This window comes from Colletes gigas, unplaced genomic scaffold (genome assembly GCF_013123115.1).
Source record: "Colletes gigas isolate AHSC1104 unplaced genomic scaffold, ASM1312311v1 Colletes_gigas_Sc00002, whole genome shotgun sequence".
In the NCBI taxonomy this organism is placed as follows: Eukaryota; Metazoa; Arthropoda; class Insecta; order Hymenoptera; family Colletidae; genus Colletes; species Colletes gigas.
This window is the reverse complement of record NW_025106631.1, coordinates 2,724,331-2,745,214: the sequence shown is the minus strand read 5'-3', so window position 1 is coordinate 2,745,214 and position 20,884 is coordinate 2,724,331. Positions and strand designations below refer to the sequence as shown.

Sequence of the window (20,884 nt, the reverse complement as noted above, 5' to 3'; positions counted from 1 at the left end):
ACAAACCTAGATTAACTATGAAAATAAATAAACGATCACATTATGCAATGATTTATTAGCTTTTGTCGGTGTTTTCGGTCGCGTGCATGTACTATACATTAGAGAGTGGTAAATAAACAAATATAGTCGAATATAGAATCGAAGTAAATGAATGTTCTTTATTTATTTTGTACACTATAAAGTAAATTATTTCTAAATTCGAAAATTCTCAACGCTGTTGAGGTTCATTTATCGTCGATCAATTCGTCGTTATTTGAATCAAATGAAATAATATACACTCGGACAAGCCTTACCCGTAACTCGAATAATTTGAGGTAAAAATAAAGTTAAAATACTTTACTGCGTTGTTAAAACTTGAATTAACTTGTGCAATAATTCTTTTTGTTCTGCGCTTAAATAGGGCCACAATTCACCTTCCAGTTCTAACAATGCTTGATAATCATGGGACTGAGATGCTAATACCAAAGATTGTAACAATAATAATTCATTTTCGCTCATATTGAAATCTGCAATATAGTTTTCGTTTATCCATTGTAATATATGTAAATTGTTTAAAGTAAAAGCAGAGGAATGCTTACCATTGTTTGCAGTTTCTTCTATCCACGCATATTTCTCTAAAACTTGAGCCAAAGAAGGTGCAAGTCTTTGCGGCGACGGTTGAAGTATAAGTAACAAAAGTACTCTGGTCACTTCGCACCTGTAGATGAATATGATTTTCATATTTTTTACTTACAACATAATTCTAAACTTTCAATTGTATATTATACCTATGTAATATAACGCTGTAGTTGCCTCTCGCGCCAGCATTTACGTAAGTTTCAATAAATTCAACAAATTCGTTCAGAATTAACAAAGCGGATACATAATCGCCTAATAAATAGTGTTTTTATTAATGATCTTCATCGATTATAATTATTTGAATAAATATTTACCTTGTTTGATGTGATAAGAGACCAATGTATTAATAGCTTTTGATGTTGGAAAAATATCAATAGCCTTGCGTAATTGTTGCGTACCAGCCGGAGTCGAGTCTAAAGCTAATGCCAATTCTAACGCCAATCCAGCAGACATAGTGTTAAATCCTGGTTGAGTTTGGCAACGTGCTAAAGCATGACCGAAACAACTTATGGCAGCCTAAATTAACAGTTAGAACTTGAAAATTTTGTACGATTCACATTATTGCGTACGAATCTAGGTAAAACAATAAACCTGTGTATTTTCTTGTCCTATAGAAGGGCAACCTATATCTTTATCCTTTTTATCGGCAACAAGAAATTCTCTGCCCGCTTTTATTAGAAAATTTAATTCAGGAAATATGTTTTTTAACGTTCCTTGGCATCTAGCTGCAGCTAACGAACACAAGCCTGCGTACTGCCATAATTCTTTTTGTTCGCATTCTGTAGCCAAGGCACCTACGAAGAAAATAATAATATTACACATATTAAATTACATATTTCTAACAAGCCATGCATTGCGAAATTTTTGTGCAACTTGCCGAATTGATCGCTTGCTTCTGCGACGTTCGGATTCCTCATAAAACGTCTAAAATATTATTAACAACAAATGGATCTTTATAAGAGAGAACAGAACTATTCAAGAAAAAGAAACGAACAAAGATACGCTTACTTTTTTAATTTATTAGATATAGCGTGGTACTTTGTCAAAAAATTCAACGAATCCCCCATTATCTGCCTTTGATTCAAATGTGCCATTTTTTCAAAACTTTCAATTCAATTTTTTTTCAACGCTCTCTTTGGTTCGCATAATTGGTTGCACGATGCAAAACACGTATGTATCTCTTTCGTCAAGAATGCGTGCAATTAAAAGTTGTTAGTTAAACGGTTATTTCGTACGTGTCATTTTTCATTTTATTCAATTTACTTTCCGCCAGTAAAAGTAAACAAATGCTAAGCTTATAAAGATGTATTTTTCAGGACACCCTATGTATACGTATCTACGTAATTGATAATAAACGGCAATGGTATGTAATAGCTAAAAGTGGTTACATGTAGAAGTAGAAGCAGACGGAATTATATTTTACGTAATAGATGCCGAATAGAATTAAACGCATAACGATTTATTTGCAATAATTAATTGGTCGAACAGTTACTTGGATAAGTGTTGTTATTTTCATGCAACGTATGATACAACATCACTCTGTAATCCAAATTCTAATTTCTATTCAACCAGTAACGAATAAAAAGTTATTTATCTTTCATTCATTATTTTCGATTTTTATCTAGATAAGAATATTACTCTTCTGTAGCTAGAAGATAATATGTAGTGTACGAGAGATACATCGGGTGTGCATTTTCATTACAGAAATTATTATTTATCACCTTTATTTAATGAATAAATAATTGTTTAATGTTGGAACTGATGTATTTTGTTTCGTATTGTAACGATATCTGTAATTTTGAAGATGTACAGTTCTTACTTAACTTTGATCTGATTAAAACTCGATAAAGTGTTTGTGTATACTTGCGTCTATCATCAATTGCATCATAGGGTAGAATAAAATTAATAGAACGTGATACGCGACAATTCCGTGATTAATTATTTAAAATTTTATGATTCGAGCTACATATTACTAAAGTGAACATTCTATGTTTCAGGAGCGCGAAAATATCGAGTTATCATTCGGCTGTGTGTAGATATTGCTGTACACAAACAAACGTTATCATTAGACAATTATAGATTACCAAGTTTATAAGAGTTCCCAGAAAAATGTGCAGAATCACATGCTCAAGTAATACAGAGTGTCGCATGAGAATATCATGATCAATGTCTTTGTATGCGTAGAGTTAATTGCTCGCATCTTTTTGGTAAAAAGAAACCATTAACAAGACTAAAAAAAGCTCCCTTAAAAGATGCATGAATTTATTGAACTAATTTTGAACAGTGCTTTCTTGTGGATATTTCTACAAACTAGCTGGAGCATTTTAATAAGTGTTTTTTATTATTTCTGCGTACCATGGATTGTTTGGGGTTCTGTCTTTATCACAGTTGGAATAAAAATAGCCAGGATTCCGCCGCCGAATTTACAAATTGTACAAGAAGTGCTTGGTGCGAATCCCCTTTCACTGAAAAAAGATAATACCGTGTCCAAGGAGTACGATAACAGAGAACAATTTTGCATGCGAGTGGTGGCTCATCGTGGTGGAGGATACGATTTCCCTGAGAACAGCTTAACAGCTTTTCGTAATGTAAAATCTTATATATAATAATGGTTTTTGTACGTTTAGAATGTCGCTCTGGAGAAAATAACAAACCGACATATTTCTAATTAGCTATTTTGGAATACTAGGTATCTTTGTAACAGGAACAATTGCTTACTTTTTTTCGTAATATATTAGGTATAGAAAAGAGTTCTGCGCCTGTTTTTTTACTTCGGCTAGGATCTGTCTGTCTTCAGAACTCTTTCCTACATCTAACAGATAAGGATACTAAAGTTGAGAATAACATTATAGGCGTTTGCATATTGTTATTTGAGACCTGGACCAAAGAGGAATATGCAGCCTGCAGATACCTACAATGTTTCTCTTGGCCCTAATACAGAGTTAGGCATGTAAAATAGACCACTTAAATAAGTTACCTACCTTTTATGACAGAAGTTTGTATGTCGATGGATCTCCTGATTAGGCTAGACCCTTATTATTTGTTTTTTCAAACATAACAAGGTTTAAAATTGAATCACTTTAGAGCTTAGATTACCAAGGTGTTTGATCAGTATTTTTCCATTGCAGTTCACCTTCAATGACCTTTAGTCGTTCATAGTTATGAAACCGAAGTTGACTAAAAATCAAAAATAGGCAAATTATTCAAGTAGCCTGTTTTAAATGCCTTCGTTCTATATCGTAGTTATAGCAATCCTATAACATCCTATATAGTATACACGAGGAGAGATTTTACTGCTTTTGTGCAAAATAAATTCCACCTTTGCTTTTTTTATAAATTAAATTACAAGTAGAGCAATAATTAACTATGAAACATATCTTTTAGAGTAAAGAGAAAGGTTGCAACGCGGTTGAACTAGATGTTTGGCTCACAAAAGATAACGTACCTATAGTATTTCACGATGAGACGATTGATAGAGTTACTGGAAAGACTGGACTTATCAAAGACATGACATGGGATCAATTAAAGACATTAAATATTACGCACAATTATCCACTTAAGTAAACCGACTGTTCTTCTCGTTAGAAAACGTTTCTGAAAACAGGGCTGAAATTTAAATATAAATTATTTATTTATCGTAGAGATAAGCTTGTCGACGATGAAAAGATTCCATTGCTCAACGATGTATTAGAAATGTGTTCGAACAATGAACAAAGAATAATTATGGATATAAAAGATACAAGAATCGAAGTTGTGCAAGCAATTTTAGATGCGTATAAAAAGTATCCAAAACTGTTTCAAAGAGCAATTGTATCTAGCTTTAATCCTATTGTTGTATATATGGTAATAAAAAAAATAAAAGTATAAAAAAATGAAATTATAAGCGATTCTGATTGATATTAGGTTGACTAAATAATGATTTTTATTGTAGATTAGACGAAAAGAACCCCGAATTGTGGGAAGCCTTGCATGGCGACCGCAATATTTTTCAAGAACTTCGTATTCAGGTTTTGAAGGTCCCGGGCCAGCACGATACAATAACCCATTCAAACACATGGCAGCTTGTTTATTAAATCGTTTATACGAATGGGCGATTTTCCATTGTGTATACTATATTGTGGGCATTTCCGTTATTTTATTACACAAAGACACGCTCAGCCAGTATGTACAGAAATTTCTACATTATTTATAATAGCATGTGAAAAAGGAAAATATTTTTTGTATATTTATTTTAGGCGCGTTGTACAAGAGTGGCATGATCGCGGTATTCGTGTAATGGCATGGACAGTAAACTTACCATCAGAGAAAATTCATTTCTCACGATTACTTAAAGTAACTTATTTAACGGACACATTGTTATATGAAAAAGATATGTAGTATTGTATCGTATATTCTACAAACATGGGTATATTCTATACTATTGGCACGCAGACCATTTAATTCAATAATCTAGTCGATACATCGAAACGATGAATTGTATTTATATATTTTATTACAACAATTTGGCGTTTATTTTATACATAAAAATATTTTTTTATTCTCATTTAAATTCTAAACGTGTAGGTACTAATTCTCGTCGATCAAATGAAAATACTATTCTCTTCTGTATTAACACGTTGCTTTATTGTGTATACTTTTTTTATTAATATATTCAACTTTTATATTAACTTGCATTTAAAATTATGTAAACATAATTTATACTAACGTTACGAAATTTTCAGCGAGAACTTAAAACATGCACAAATTTTAAATTACTTTAGAACCGATAATATTAAGCTAATTATAAGCTTATACCTTAATATATATAAAAAGTGAAATGTCTATCTTTTGAAAAATATGAAATTATTTTAATGACTGCCAGAATTGCACATTATTTCTACATACCATACTTATACTGCGTCATTAACATTGGTATCGATAACTTACAATTAGATATAGTTAAAAATGTTTCGCTTCGCGGACGGAGATATTTATTTCGTAGATATTTACTTTGGAATTGCCGAGCGCTTGGTTGCGATTTAAAAATTTAATCACACTATAGTAGTAAGTTTACTTTTACGGGATTCCATACCTTGAATAAGTCCTGTTAACAAATCTTCCATTTCAGTTGTAGCACGTTTCAATTTACAATTATCATTAGCAACGTAAGAATCTACAATAACAATTTGTATAAATATATTTATTTACGATAAGAACAATTTGTAACACCGAAATGTAATAACTTACCGTCGAGTAAACAGTCATCAGCAACCATATTTTGTAATCTATCTAATATGTCATTTAAGTCACCCTGAATATTTTGTAAACTACTGTGCTGCGAATGTTTGTCTGGCCTCTGAAGAGAAGACGGTGTATTATTCCTATGAATGCCCATAAGAGATTCAGAAATTATTAACGGCGATTCGTTTTCGGTGCTGGCTGTCATAGTTTTCATCGAATACTTTTCTTTCTTGCACCCGGAATCGGTCGAGCCTAACCACTGAGAAAAACCACTAGCGGCAGGACTTATTTCTAATCTCTTTGTTCCTAATAATTAAAAATCTTAACGAATTAACATTATAGTCTATACAGATTTTCGAACAATAAAAATTAATAGTGACAATGTACCTCCGATCCATGTACTGAGTTCTATGCGAGTAGATTCTAGTGTATTACTGAAACTTGAGCTGGTAGACGCTTCTCCAGCGCAAATAACATCGTGGTTTTCTTCGGTGCCGCATTCTACAGATAACGTTGGATTAAAAGTGTTCGTTTGCAGCGTATCTGTATCGTTCGAGTTCGAGATCTGTTCTATATTTTCTTGCCGAATAATTGGGCTCAATTCAAAATTTATAGGTAAAGCAGCTAGCCTCGATGACAAAGGTGGAACCATAGGCGTACTCTGCATGTGATTAATTACTTGAGGTGTGTGAGTTCTATCGGCAAACAAATATTTCTAAAAAATAATTCGTGAAATATTTCAGATTGATCGTTAAAATTTTTGCAATACTATAAATTATTAATTAACAATTTACTTTTAATAATTTTAACCGTTGTAGCTGTGATTCGATAGTAACTCTGTGACGCTGGAGTCTTTCTGCTCTGGTACCCTGTATATCGAGTAATTCGATTTGCAATTCCTTATTTTCTTGCTCCAAATGAGTAATTATGCTCTGTAGCTCTTTTTGTGGATCACTTAGGACTCGTTTTTTCATTGTACCCCTTAATGATTCATTGTCGATGTGTGATATCTCATTGCTACATCAAATATTTTAAGTAGAAGTTAAACGTTTTCCTATGCTTTATATTATACTATTTTTCTCGTGATTAGTAACCTGGTTATATGCGGTGTCTGATCCTCAATGTTCATTTCGATCGACCTGGCAGGGCACAATCTCAATTTGTTCCTTATTAACTCAATAATTAACTTTGTTACTTCTCGATTTGAAGTCTAAAGAAATATTACATGTAACGTTCTGTATAAAAAAATAAGGGATATCGATATACCTTGGTACAAAACTCGCGAACTGGATGCTTCAACTTGTGCTTCCCTGATATTTTACTGTATAAAAAACATTGTTGGCACTGATGATACGCTGTACATTTCAAGCATGTGTACCGTGGTCCTTGAATGGTCGATGCTTTGCAAGAGGAGCATCTGACATTATGTGTAACTATAAAAAAGAAAATATTTGTAAATTTTATACAAATTTAAAACGTAACATAGTACATACTGTTTTCTGCAGATTTCATACGATTAAATGTCGTTATCCAAACAAGCAAAGGAGGTTCTTGCATGATCCATGCTGCGAACTCTGATTCGGTAACTCCAAGGCATCCTTGAGACTATCGTTAAATTTGTTACTCGTCAAGTAAACGTATTTAAAAATTATTATTTTGTTATACCTTTGAAAAACAACTGTCAACGTGTAATTGAATGTTTTGATATCCATACGCAGCACTTTCTCCAAGCATTTCCGTAATTTTACAAATATTTGTTAATAACGTGTGCAAACTAGCTTTGGACAAACACGCATTGTGGTCCGCTAATTGTTGGTAGAAATAACCATATTTCTCTTGCAATCTCCCAGAGCACATTAATATTAAAGCAACTTTCACGGAAAATACCGATACGCTTCTAGTACATTGTCTACAATATTTATTAAATTTATAATAGTTAAATAATATGCAATAAGTGTAAACAACGAAATATCCGCGACGACGTACTTATCAAATGTAGTCAAAATGTAATTTACAGCAAGTTTCGTCGTAAGATCGATATCAAAATTAGTATTATTCTCTTTGCATGCTGCAAAATAAATGTCTGAAAGGACATCTTCAATTTCGCTTGGATCCAAATTTACACAATTTTCTGTGATCGAAAGTCTATGACGTTCAAAGACACCGGCGATTAATTCCAATTGAATGTACTGCACTAGAAAGAAATATAAAACATTACCGGTTGCGAACTTACCAGTGTTTAAGTACTATCGCGATATTAAACTTACTACTAAGTTCTTTGTGTAAAATTTGCATTTTTGCCGCTGTTCTATAAGATGTATACCGAATGGTATTACATTCTCTTATAGATTGCATAATATTTTGCATCTTTAAGTATTTTTTATTTCAGATAACTACCTATAAGAAACAGAATAAATTAATATATATTAAAAATTTCTTTATTATTTATTAATTTCTTACGTTTTTATCAAAATTGAAAATAATTATACGAATGAGTTCAAATTAAGCTAGTTCCAATGGACATTATAATCCTTGATCCTCAACGGCATTATAATATTGAAACATAATGTTTAATTGTAATACTCGTACTTTTAAACATTTTCACAGAAAAGTTCAAGTCCATAGAATCTGAAAAAGATCTTGTATTAATTGCAACGTTGAAAGTTTCAAATAAAATCGAACATTTAATGCTATTAACACTTTCAATTTAATAAGTGGAAGTAGAATGGTTTTATAATTTTTCTATTCCCCATTTTGCAATTAAATAGAACCAGAACGTGAATAAAACTTTTAAGATTTTACGTTACACTAAGGATACTGTTGCGATCTTACATAATTATTATTAACGACTTAATTGTTCCCGAATGAAAAATTATAACAAATATCTTACTCTCTGACATTGCAACGTAATTTTACAATTTAAATGGTGATACATGTAAACAAAATAATGTTTTCGTAAGTTTAATCATGGATAACGAAGATCAAAGAAGAACAACTCCTTCGATGGTTTACTGATTTTGCGAATATTCAAAGATAAATTAAAAATTTTATTTGACCAGTACTAACTAATTATAACTCTTTTAAATTATATCGACTATGCAAGAATATGCATGTCGACAATATTGTATAAAAAATCTTCATATTTGAAAATTCATGTTCTCATTTAAAACGCGCCTTGCTATTAGTCAATCTGAAATATAACCCCACTTTTGTTTAAGATTCAAGGAAACGTGATTAATATTCTGACATTTATCTTCTTATGAAACATTTGTTAATAACTGTAAAGAAGTAAATATTACAAAATAGACGATCATTATGTCTGAACAGTTCGACGAGGGTCAATTTAGCGATGCTGATGAAACTGAAATATCGTACGTAAATTTAATTATATTTTCTTTAACGATACATACATGTTCCAATATTTTATTATAGATTAGGGACGTACAAAGGACAACCATTGTTTCATTCTCATCTTTCTAAAAATATGGATAAGTTAAATATCTTTAATAGTGAAGAGGAAGAACAGGATGACGATGACGATGATAATGATTTAAACGACGGTTGTTTCATATGGGATATAGATAAGAACAGAGCTAGAACAAAAGATCTTATCGTAAAAAATATTCAAGCTAAAAGTGTTAACGCTCAAAACATTTCCAAAAAGGTTACCAATTATCAGCCATCGGATAAATTGTTTCGTCGTTATGCGAATAAAATCAATATCGAAAAGTACGAAGGACCGTCTTTACCAGGACACGCGGCAAATCTTCTTATCGAAAATGACAAACGCATAGAAAAGGATAGGTTTAGAACCAAAGACAAACACGATCGCGCGACCGTTGAACAAGTTTTAGATCCACGTACAAGAATGATATTATTTAAACTTTTAAATCAAGGTATAATTGCAGAAATCAATGGGTGTATATCGACAGGGAAAGAAGCCAACGTTTATCACGCGACGTCGAAAACAGGAGTAGAGTTTGCGATAAAAATATATAAAACGTCAATTTTACAATTTAAGGACAGAGATAAATATGTCACCGGTGAATTTCGTTTTCGTCATGGATATTGCCGTCATAATCCACGTAAAATGGTACGAACATGGGCTGAAAAAGAATTTCGAAATTTAATACGTCTTCAGCAAGGAAAAGTAACTGCGCCGAAACCAATTTTATTACGAAGTCATGTACTACTAATGGATTTCATAGGTACTGACGGTTGGCCATCGCCTAAACTGAAAGATGTTGTTCTTACGTCATCTAAACCAAGGAAACTGTACAGAGAATGTATAGAAACAATGTGGAAAATGTATAATAAGTGCAAACTTGTTCACGCAGATTTAAGCGAATATAATATGCTGTATCATGATGGGTCAATTGTAATAATTGATGTATCACAGGCAGTTGAACACGATCATCCTATGGCACTTGAATTTCTTAGAAAAGATTGTACAAATATTACTGGTACGTGACAATAAAAATTGTCAATATAAATGTCATATTTATGAAGAATATAGTGCACAACTTTATATCATGTTTTTAGAATTTTTCAAGAAGAACGAAGTAGGCGTGATGACCGTCAAAGCATTGTTTGACTTTATAACAGATCCAACGATAACCGAAGAGAATATGGATGACTATTTAGATAAAATTTCAGAACAAATGGCACAACATAACGAACAAGAAGTAGATCCCAAACAGCAATTAGAAGAACAAGTATTTAAGCAAGCTTACATCCCTCAAAACCTAACTCAGGTACTATCAAAGAATAGCAGAATGTACGTCTACGTAACAAGCGACATGTGTGAACTTGTATATGTATATTAATATTCACAGGTATACATTTTAATATAAGCATGTTTAGGTCATTGATATCGAACGGGATATAAAGCTTGCTAAATCGGGAAAAGAAGATTTAATATACAAGACCCTCGTTGGCTTAAAAGCAGACTTATCCAAGCCCATTGATACTCCCGAAATTCTCGCGTCAAATTCCAAGAAAATCAGCGATACGGAGGAAAAGGATGATTCTTCCGAAGAAATTGATAATTCTGAAGAGGATGAAGATAGCGACGAGGAAGGTGTTTCGGATGGCGAGAAAAAATTTGTGAATTCGGCTCGGCCTCGAAACGAAAGTTTAGAAAGTAAAAAGGTAACAATTTTGTCAGAAGATTTTTAAAATTTTTCTATTCGTTTAAACGTTAACCGAGTAGATTTAATTTCAGGCGCGAAAGAAGGCAGTGAAAGAACAGCAGGCTGAAAAAAGGAAGACTAAAATGAAGAAACATATAAAAAAGCGGAAAGAGAAGGTTCTAAAGAAAAAATAATAGCTGAAATATTTTTGTCAGGGAGATATTCCCAAAGGAATATGAAGAAGTTGTACAAAAGAAATAATGTTTCATTTTTTTTGTTTCATTTTTCCAACATAGGAAAGTGGGCATAATAAAATTGTGTTTCCTTTGTATCAAGGAAAGTAAAAAGTAATATAACCTGTCCCGTATATGTATCGGAATTTAAGTTCTTCTCAACTAATTAATCGATTAATCGATTCTCTTGAACTAATCGCTTTCGACGATTAAACTAATCCTAAATTGCTAATAACAATTCATGATTAAATGAATCATTAATTTTTTCAATATTGTATTGTTCGATAAGAATAAGTTCACCAATCGCTGTGGGACGATTAGCTATTATCAATTTCAATGGAAATTATCAGAATTTATCCGAAGTTGCGAGAATATCAGTTATTCTCCACCCACCACTCTGTTCGTCGTTAATAGTGTCGCCATCTGTGCACCCAATTACGCCAAATTTGGCCACACTGACTGGAGATACTATATACACACATAGTGTTTACTTTAAAATGTATCATACAATTCGTAGATGCATATTACGATCAAGCTTCAAAGTATTATTTAGCAATAGAAAATTTCGACAAATACGTTTGAAACGATCAAAATAATGGCAAATTATTTTGGTACTATTATAAATACATACACTTATATTTTGTACAAATAATATGAATTTTCCCCTTACACGTGTGCATTATTGTACAAAAATTTTACATTTTGTAAGTTTTGTTTCTTTAATAATTATTACGTTTATATTGTTTTATGAAATCAGAAAGTGCGAGGATAATGAAGGAACGTGAAAAATTTCTCACAACGGGTTGCTTGAAATTTGATGCACTGCTTCAAGGTGGTATCACTACACGCGGGATTACACAAATTTACGGGGCGGCTAGCACGGGGAAAACTCAATTGGCTTTACAACTATGCTTGACCGTACAATTACCCGTAGCAGAGGGTGGTTTTGCTGCTGGTAATATTTAAAAATTTCATGTTTCGTAATATAAAAACTAAGTTACAAAAAAATAATTTTTAAACATTATATGTAAATTTAACGATTAATATAGGCGCTGTATACATTTGTACCGAATGTGTTTTTCCATCAAGACGGTTACAGCAATTGATAAAAAAATTAGAACCCGCTAAGAAACATGGAATAAACGGTGACTTAATATTTGTGGAACATGTTTCATCTATTGTAATAATAATTTCATTTTCAAGTAAATTTTAAAAGCTGCTGAAATGATACTCGATGTTGCATCCTTACAGAATGAATTGGAAATATGTTTGCTTCATAGAATTCCGATATTAATGTCCGTATACAAGATAGGATTGATAGTTGTAGATTCAATCGCTGCTCCGTACAGAGTAGAGGATTGGAACGACGAGTCTAACAATAGGGCAAAGAGTTTAAGAACAATTGGGCGTCAACTACATAAATTATGCGGAAACGAAGTGTGTGTAGTTTGTATCAATCAGGTAAAACGGAATATCGTTTTCATTACCATATCCGATAGCTCGATATATTTTTACCACTTTATAAATCATTTATGTATAGGTAACAGCAACTGTTCATAACAGTGTGCTTAACGATAATTCGAGCGAGCGACCATCGTTGGGAACAACATGGCTGAGCATGATAACCAACTCCATACAGTTTTATAGGATAGATTCTCTGAGATACGCTTGTGTAAAATTGTCATCAAATCTGCCAGAAATAATTATTCCGTTTGAAGTACAAGGATCTGGTGTGAAAGCGATAGAGCAAATAATACAAAATAAATTTAAAAACAATTAGAGTATTAGTTTTATTGCATAAGATTATAAATATCTGAAAATATATTTTCGTCCAAGACTCGGGCAATATTTGTCGGCGACCATTGATTTCTTGGGTCAGAAGCTTGAAACGGATCTATACTTCTTACGTCTAAGTTTTCGATATCATTATTTAGTATCAATCTTGAAAGATTAATAAATATCAATATTATTATGGAGATGGGTGAACATTAATGTACAATGCATAAATATAATACCTGAAGGAGTGAAGAAATGTTCTATAAGGTTCTATATCTTTTCTTTCGCTGTATGTGTAATCCCCTACTACGGTATGACCAATATGAGAACAATGTACTCTCAACTGATGCCGTCTTCCAGTCTCAGGGCATAATAACACTTTTGTAGCCGGTTTTCCATTTCTAAAACCTTGTTCCAGTACTACAAGGACTGTACAAGATTTCCGTGGTTTTTCACAAAATATGTTATCGCCGATACACATTTTGTGGTTCCCTTCTTTCTCTCTTATATCAATTCCTGATAAAGGAACATCGTTATAGATAAATTAGGCCTCCATCGAGATATTTAATTTAATTACTAACCGATCGCTTTGTCTATTACAAGGTGAGGTTCGTTAATATGACCATGAAGCAATGCCAAATAAAATTTCTTTGCTATTCGCGATGCGAATGCGTTCGAAGCAGCTCTCGCTGCCTTTTTATTTAATGCGATACATATAACACCACTGGTTGCATAATCCAATCTATGTACAAAATGATATTCATGAAATAAATTTGGATTGGCCAAATTTGGTAAAATTTTTTTTAATTCAGATTGAAGGGTATTCTAAAAATTCAAATTGTACGTCAGTGTAACAAATATATCTTCACGTTTACGAGTGAAGATATATTACAACCTTTCTATACCTTTTTCTCTGGATTATTGCTATTAATGTACATATCGTATGGTTTCGAAACTACTAAAAAATGTTCACTGTGATGCAACACGTCTACATAATTCCCACGTTTAATTTGCAATAAATCTTTCAGTTGTGATTTCAACAACTTTATAAGAATTTGTGTCAATCTTAGGATAAATATGCTACAATTGTATAGTACTTTATTTATATTCGCTATGTACAACATTCTATTTTTGTACGTGAACTTGTACATTTCGGGTTTCGTATTTTGTAAACAAAATATAAGACGGGTACGGTGTGGCCAGATCTGGCATTATTGAGTGCATCGACGTCGACATTAATAACGATGAACTTCCTTAGCATTCAATGGAGTGGTGGGGATAGCAGGATCATGCTACTGCATGAGCGACGTGTACGTAAGCTCGACACTTCGTACAAATTCGGGAAATAGATAAAGAACGCTAGTGTGAGCCTTTCCTTCTTCCTCTTGTAACAGCTGAAATACGATTTCAAGTCTCGACTGCCCCCCACTGGGGGAGTGATGGACATTCGTGTGAATTTTGGACATGCGCATTAGAATTTTCTCTCGTGGGATTCCTTTTTGCGCATGCGTCAGCTTTCTGCCATAGATGTATCTTTAGCAAAACTTGGAATCGTATTTCAGCTGTTGCAAGAGCAAGAAGGAAAGGCTCACACTGGCGTTCTCTATCGATTTCCCGAAGTTGTGCGAAATACCGAGCTCACGTAACATATCTCGTGCGGTAGTACATGCCTGCTATCCCCACCACTTCGTTACACGCTAAGGACGGTCGTCGTCACTATAGTCGACTTCGATGCACTCAATTACGCCAGATCTGGCCACACTGGGTGCGCATGCCCCGTGCATAAGTCGTGTTGCCAACTACTTCCGGAACGAAGGATCGTCCATTTTTCTGTACACGCGCAATGGGTGAAGAGCCATTTTGTACGGAGCAGCAACGTGGCAACCGGCGTGCCCGGTATTCTTGCTATCATGAATATTCGTGAGTATCATTTAGTTACACGCTACTTTTAAATCTCTTTTTCTACATGCGTATAGCTGCGAATGACCGTGTATGTTTATGTTATCATCGGGTAATGTACACACGTTATTCACGATTCGGCTATGTTATTGCCTAGCCCATCATTCGGTCTTAAACGTTGCGTTCAGTGTATTCGTTCTAATTTCATGTTGCAGTCTTAACGCTGTGTACTTCATGTACAGCAACGATTTGTAATCCGTAGATTTGTTGTAATAAATTTTATATGTGATTTTAGTCGACTCGAAAATTAACCCTTTCATGTACAATTGCTTCAGATATTTTCACTCACACCACAGCCGCTAATTCGTACAATGTCGTTTTGTTGCCCGAATTAGATTTAATTCGATCGAAATTCGTTAATGTAATTCGTATTTATAACTTTTACTGTTAAAAGTTTTCGATACTTATCTGATTTAACCTACACGGTATTATGCTTTCGCAAGAGCAAAGTAAATGTTGATTGTAAATGAACGTACTAATAAATAAAATGCTCGGCCAAAGTCAATGTTATGTTGTATTTCAGCCTTAATATTGTTAATCGCGATCACGCGTATAACAATTTGTTTATCAGCCAACGAAGTGCACCAGTCAACGAATTCGCACTTAACAGCAGCTGATAAGACTCATTTTAAAAAAATCCTACAACCGGGTTTAACGTCAAACGATATATCCGTTGTACATTATGCCGTTCAAGGATATAAGCTTCTTGGAGAAACTATATCGAATCAACAAGTAAGAATCTTTGCAACTTATTTTGGTCGCATATGTTTTGTATATTGGACGTATCAGTTTACTTTTTAAATCTAAAAATGAAGGATTCCTCTTAAGGGCTTCCCGTTTAAATGGAACTGTTAGATGCAAAAATGCTTATATTACTCCTAACATGAACTTTCGTACAAAACTAATTAAAAGCTACAATTTACCTGTATTAAATTTCAACGTGTTTTTGTTAGTATCGTTAGCGTATATCGCATTGTATTTAATCGGAAAGAAATTTTTCTTCCGCTTGTTTTTTCCCCTCTGTGTTTACTTATGTCTCCTTCGATCGTAAGATAATAAGAAACATCTGGCGAAAGTTTTGTACAAATTGATTCAGCGCTTTCTGAGTTTAACTCGCAAAAACAAATGTACAAATTTTATCTCGCTTCTTTAACATGATGAATAATGCAAATATTTGAGAAACACAATGATTCTTTGATTAGTCTTTCTGATAAAAGAGTTAATCTCTTAAGACATTTCAAACATCTCCTGGCGTTGGTCTAAATCAAATTTGTGTGCTCTCAGGATATTTGCGATGACTTGACGAAGATCGCAAAGGACGGCAATGACGTTACTACAGAGAAAGCATTTTACATTGCGTCTATATGGAAAACCATTGGAAACTGTAAAAACAGTCCTGCTCCGATGATCTCGAAGGTATAAACTAATAGGAATTTTTAGTTTTAACGAAAAGGAAAAGATTATATTTTCGTTTCACAATAATGATGTTATAAAACTTTCGTTCTACTGCACTGTTACTGTGAAGATAGCTATGTTTACTGAATGAAAATTTTAATATAGACTCTTTAATATAGTCTGTTCGGTGAGAGATGTTAATGTATACGTTTTTCTCCGGATAGGTGCTCTCGAGCACGATAGACAAGGATGGCGCCACTATGCAGGAACTGCATTTTGCAGTAAATGGATTGACCGCATTATCCGAGAAACTACCGCGCGAGAAAGTTGAAAAAGTAGTAAGGACGATACTATCTATGTTACGAAAGGACGATAATCTATGGAAGTACGATCTATTTCATTAATATTTTAAACAAAAGGCTGCGTAACTCGAGACAAAACTTACAAAAGTATGAATGTTTTACGAGCAGTTTGGGTTACACTTTCCACATCGCGTCAGACCTAGGAAGCAGCGGTGCGTTTGTTTTGGATCGTATCGAAGATGTCGTTATCCAAGCCGACGAAGTAGACGGACAGTACTTACAGTTCGAGGGTGGCCTCTCAGTGACCAGTAAGCATAAATTCATTCCTACCAATTATGCGGCTAATTATGTAAAACAGATTTCTAAATGCATTTTTCGCGCTCAATTTTCCAGGTTTCTTAGTGAGCGGCATTTTAAAACTCTCCACCGCTCTGAAGGAAAAACCGCCACTGACCACTCAACAAACCGTTAAAATGGCTAATTATTTCCTTTCCCGGCGTTCCGTGCAGACACCAAAAGGCGTGGCGAATTTACTTTCAGCGTTAACGACTATGGCAAACAGTAATATCGAAAAACCAGTTTGCGTAAAGTTAGCCAACGAAGGAATCGATATTTCTGTCCAGCAGCCTTTAGTCACAGTAAAAGTTTGCGATTTCCTCGGTAATCCGGTGACCGGTCTGTCCAAAGTGATCGCGAATTCGGCAACGCGTGTTGGAACCGACGCGGCTATTTTAAGCAAACAAAGCTTGCAAGCTTCGCCGACGGATGTGTGAGTACACAAGTTGTACCATATTTTCCCCCAAAACTTTACCGATTCCGTTCCATTTGTGTCGAAATTGGTTATACATTGGGGTACAGTAATATACGTCAATTTAACCCTTTGACCTTTTTTATTACGATCCAAGGAAGATCAAGAAAATTGGCGTACAGACTTGCTTCGTATGTTCGCAAAGATTTAATATTTACTCTCGCTTTAATCCGTGTTTCAGAACATTGTATACTCTTAATCTTATGGAAGCTAAGCCAGAACGCGGTTTCTATAAGATATCTGTTGCCGCGGGATCAACCACGAACACCGTCACAGTAAAAGTTCTTTGCCAAGTAGTAGTCGACTATTTGGAAATTGGAACGGGCGATGCCGATCAAACCACTCAACCGAAACTTGCACGGTAATATCTACTTGGCTAACTTTCCACGCGTTATGGAAATATACACGATTCTAGAGGCCAAAATAAGACGAAAATTCTCTTGATTGAGGCTTCCTTAAAAAGTTATTAAAAAATTAAATTAAAATAGTTCAAATCATTCTGGAAAAATTATTTACGTTTGTGGGGGTCAATTATAATCATTTTTGTTGAATAGACACACCTTCGAAATCCTACGCATTCTCGAGAAAAAAATTCAGGAAGGTAGACAAATTTCAGCGGAATTAAAATATTTCAAATCATTCTGGAAAAATTATTTACGTTTGTGGGGGTCAATTATAATCATTTTTGTTGAATAGACACACCTTCGAAATCCTACCCAATTTCCAGAAAAAAATTCAGGAAGGTAGACAAATTTTCGGCGAAATTAAAATATTTCAAATCATTCTGGAAAAATTATTTACGTTTGTGGGGGTCAATTATAATCATTTTTGTTGAATAGACACACCTTCGAAATCCTACGCATTCTCGAGAAAAAAATTCAGGAAGGTAGACAAATTTTCGGCGAAATTAAAATATTTCAAATCATTCTAGAAAAATTATTTTCGGTTGCGGGGGTTAATTACAATCACTTTTGGTGAATAGACACACCTTCGAAATCCTACGCATTTTCGAGAAAAAAATTCAGGAAGGAAGACAAATTTTCGGCGAAATTAAAATATTTCAAATCATTCTGGAAAAATTATTTACGTTTGCGGGTGTTAATTACAATCACTTTTGGTGAATAGACACACCTTCGAAATCCTACGCATTTTCGAGAAAAAAATTCAGGAAGGTAGACAAATTTTCGGCGAAATTAAAATATTTCAAATCATTCTGGAAAAATTATTTTCGATTTCGGGGGTCAATTACAATTATTTTTGGTGAATAGACACACCTTCGAAATCCTACGCATTCTCGAGAAAAAAATTCAAAATGGGAGACAAATTTTCAGGGAAATTAAAATATTTCAAATCATTCTAGAAAAATTATTTTCGGTTTCGGGAGTCAATTACAATTATTTTTGGTGAATAGACACACCTTCGAAATCCTACCCAATTTCCAGAAAAAAATTCAGGAAGGTAGACAAATTTTCGGCGAAATTAAAATATTTCAAATCATTCTGGAAAAATTATTTACGTTTGTGGGGGCCAATTATAATCATTTTTGTTGAATAGACACATCTTCGAAATCCTACGCATTCTCGAGAAAAAAATTCTCTACCGAAAATATACTCTATGGCCGGAATGTTTGTATAACTTTTTAACAAATTATTTTTGCCTCTAGACTATCTTATTAAAATTTTTCCCAGAGGTGGCTCAACACCCTGTATATGGTTAACATCTTGATGTATGTTTCGTGTTGCTTACAGAGTGACTTATCCGGAGAAACTGACCAATAAGATAGAAGCTGACTCGCAGCAAAAATTGGTGATGCGATTTTTGCTGAGGGACGGCGCCAGTAAGAAGCCAATGCGAGCACATCAAGCTTTCGTGCGACTATCTTCCGCGTCAGTTTCGAACGATGGAAAACAGGGCCATGAAATTTTATTCGTGGCCGAGCCGGATGCATCGCACGTCTACAAATTCGACATGGTAATCCCGTGTTTCGATCGTTCGTCGATCCCTACGATCACCGGTGAAATAATTTGAAAAACGTGGATGGTATTTTCGAAATGTTTCAGCCGGTCGGATCTGCAGCCGCGAACTTCGATCATCAGAGCGGAGACTACAACGTAGAATTAATCGTGGGCGACGCCATATTGAACAATCCCTTCCAGTGGAAAGTAGCGACGGTAACGTTAAAATTCCCCGAATTGACTTCGACCGAGCGAGTCGATAAGAACATCGCTTACAAGCACAAGTCCGATATCTACTCGACCAAACCGGAGATAAAGGTAAGATGCTTCTGTTCTTTTCGTGTTTTGTTGCAAATTAAATAAACCAATGCTCGTTAGTGATGGCAATTCGCTCGAGATTCTATCACCTCCTTAACATTGGTAGAAAAAATATCGAATGCATATTTATTCTATATTTTTCAAGCGAAACACTTGGAATACCATATTCATTCGTACACGGATATTAATTTGCAACGTAGACATCCTTTGTTCCGTAAAATTGTTTGCTGGATCTTTGGTACTCGTATGTTTCAGCACATGTTCCGCGAGCCAGAGAAAAGGCCTCCCGCCTTTGTCTCCAATCTATTCACAGGTTTGTGCTTAGCACCGGTTCTCTTGTTGCTGATTCTATGGGCTGAACTTGGCGCGAACATATCGAACTTTCCATACTCGGTCAGCGCTTTCACGTTCCACATTGGATTGGGAAGTAAGTACATATATTTCACTTCGTAAATGAGGCAATTCGTGCAGGCGTGTGCCCGTTACTCGACAGATTGTGTCGTCTCTGCGCAATTTGCCCCACATTCGGGCGCAAAGAAAAGGTGAACGTTTCGCAAATGCAAGTGTTATGATATTGCATTTGTAGCCCAATATTCGCGACACCGTTTCCAGAACCATAGCTTTACGCATAAAATATCAACGTTATTCGAGCATCGTTAATTTATTCTCTTTTCCGCTTTCAGTTATCTTCGTGCATTTTGGAGTATTTTGGCTGAAACTCAACATGTTCGTCACGCTTCGATACCTGCTCAGTTTCGGCGTAGCCACGTTCCTCAGCGGCAATGAAATGTTATCGCACATAGCCCGTAAACGTAAATCACGTTAAGTCGCTGGAACATCGCGATATTCCAACATCAAAGAGATCCAATTGTCCGGCAAAAGTGAACACGGAGGAGAACACGCAAAAGACACACGGTTGTCGAATACGAACAAGTGTCGCGGGACGAGACCGAAGGAAGAAGTAAACAACATTCCGTCGCTCGCTGTTCACGTTTTGTCCATTAAATTTTTATCACGCTAATTTAATCAAGACTTTTTATAATAAATGAAGTTTGTTGCGTACGGATAAGAAGCAATAATTTTTTTGTAGCGATTACTTGTGATTACTGCAAAATCAGACATACTATGGAAACTCACTACTATCGTAGCCGTCAGTTTTATTTATTAA

The 20,884-nt window shown here is 34.4% G+C and overlaps 7 protein-coding genes across 10 annotated transcripts; 4 read left to right on the top strand and 3 right to left on the bottom strand.

The window, feature by feature from the left end:
* Positions 1-180: 180 nt before the first annotated feature.
* On the bottom strand, positions 181-3,976 carry LOC122403353 (40-kDa huntingtin-associated protein-like). Of its 3 annotated transcripts, none has more exons than XM_043406848.1 (7): positions 3,600-3,976; positions 1,627-1,798; positions 1,496-1,542; positions 1,210-1,412; positions 933-1,134; positions 768-870; positions 181-697 (listed from the first exon to the last, which is right to left on the bottom strand). In XM_043406848.1, exons 2-7 carry the CDS (start codon positions 1,710-1,712, stop codon positions 337-339), a joined length of 1,002 nt encoding a protein of 333 aa, XP_043262783.1. In that variant the 5' UTR covers positions 1,713-1,798; positions 3,600-3,976; the 3' UTR covers positions 181-336. The 3 variants fall into 3 exon arrangements, with proteins under 3 accessions (XP_043262783.1, XP_043262778.1, XP_043262789.1); XM_043406843.1 differs by lacking the exon at positions 3,600-3,976 and adding an exon at positions 2,340-2,473; XM_043406854.1 differs by lacking the exon at positions 3,600-3,976 and having other exon boundaries at positions 181-506; positions 579-697; positions 1,627-1,761.
* On the top strand, positions 2,392-5,390 carry LOC122403342 (glycerophosphodiester phosphodiesterase 1). Of its 2 annotated transcripts, none has more exons than XM_043406834.1 (6): positions 2,392-2,662; positions 2,698-3,206; positions 4,003-4,178; positions 4,260-4,461; positions 4,550-4,779; positions 4,854-5,390. In XM_043406834.1, the coding sequence occupies exons 2-6, from the start codon at positions 2,871-2,873 to the stop codon at positions 4,993-4,995; spliced, it is 1,086 nt and encodes a 361-aa protein (XP_043262769.1). In that variant the 5' UTR covers positions 2,392-2,662; positions 2,698-2,870; the 3' UTR covers positions 4,996-5,390. The 2 variants fall into 2 exon arrangements, with proteins under 2 accessions (XP_043262769.1, XP_043262761.1); XM_043406826.1 differs by having other exon boundaries at positions 2,404-2,509; positions 2,616-3,206.
* Positions 5,391-5,517: 127 nt separating this feature from the next.
* Positions 5,518-8,794, bottom strand: LOC122403332 (dystrophin-1-like). The gene is made up of 12 exons (XM_043406816.1): positions 8,729-8,794; positions 8,299-8,466; positions 8,106-8,235; positions 7,825-8,032; positions 7,504-7,747; positions 7,332-7,443; positions 7,105-7,271; positions 6,933-7,048; positions 6,633-6,855; positions 6,226-6,553; positions 5,845-6,144; positions 5,518-5,770 (listed from the first exon to the last, which is right to left on the bottom strand). Exons 3-12 carry the CDS (start codon positions 8,203-8,205, stop codon positions 5,649-5,651), a joined length of 1,920 nt encoding a protein of 639 aa, XP_043262751.1. The 5' UTR covers positions 8,206-8,235; positions 8,299-8,466; positions 8,729-8,794; the 3' UTR covers positions 5,518-5,648.
* Positions 8,795-9,050: 256 nt separating this feature from the next.
* LOC122400025 (serine/threonine-protein kinase RIO1-like) lies at positions 9,051-11,270 on the top strand. The gene is made up of 5 exons (XM_043401214.1): positions 9,051-9,209; positions 9,271-10,301; positions 10,381-10,592; positions 10,702-10,989; positions 11,063-11,270. The coding sequence occupies exons 1-5, from the start codon at positions 9,154-9,156 to the stop codon at positions 11,162-11,164; spliced, it is 1,689 nt and encodes a 562-aa protein (XP_043257149.1). The 5' UTR covers positions 9,051-9,153; the 3' UTR covers positions 11,165-11,270.
* A 407-nt stretch (positions 11,271-11,677) lies between these two features.
* LOC122400799 (DNA repair protein XRCC3-like) lies at positions 11,678-12,983 on the top strand. Its single transcript, XM_043402469.1, has 5 exons — positions 11,678-11,814; positions 11,961-12,158; positions 12,253-12,383; positions 12,455-12,664; positions 12,744-12,983. Exons 1-5 carry the CDS (start codon positions 11,799-11,801, stop codon positions 12,981-12,983), a joined length of 795 nt encoding a protein of 264 aa, XP_043258404.1. The 5' UTR covers positions 11,678-11,798.
* A 10-nt stretch (positions 12,984-12,993) lies between these two features.
* On the bottom strand, positions 12,994-14,128 carry LOC122400791 (RNA pseudouridylate synthase domain-containing protein 1-like). The gene is made up of 4 exons (XM_043402457.1): positions 13,885-14,128; positions 13,561-13,804; positions 13,219-13,495; positions 12,994-13,144 (listed from the first exon to the last, which is right to left on the bottom strand). Exons 1-4 carry the CDS (start codon positions 14,101-14,103, stop codon positions 12,994-12,996), a joined length of 891 nt encoding a protein of 296 aa, XP_043258392.1. The 5' UTR covers positions 14,104-14,128.
* A 356-nt stretch (positions 14,129-14,484) lies between these two features.
* On the top strand, positions 14,485-20,676 carry LOC122400422 (dolichyl-diphosphooligosaccharide--protein glycosyltransferase subunit 2). Its single transcript, XM_043401883.1, has 12 exons — positions 14,485-14,621; positions 14,682-14,899; positions 15,462-15,670; positions 16,223-16,354; positions 16,558-16,718; positions 16,804-16,943; positions 17,029-17,404; positions 17,625-17,804; positions 19,192-19,414; positions 19,504-19,716; positions 19,972-20,143; positions 20,400-20,676. The coding sequence occupies exons 1-12, from the start codon at positions 14,485-14,487 to the stop codon at positions 20,540-20,542; spliced, it is 2,304 nt and encodes a 767-aa protein (XP_043257818.1). The 3' UTR covers positions 20,543-20,676.
* The last annotated feature ends 208 nt before the right edge of the window (positions 20,677-20,884 follow it).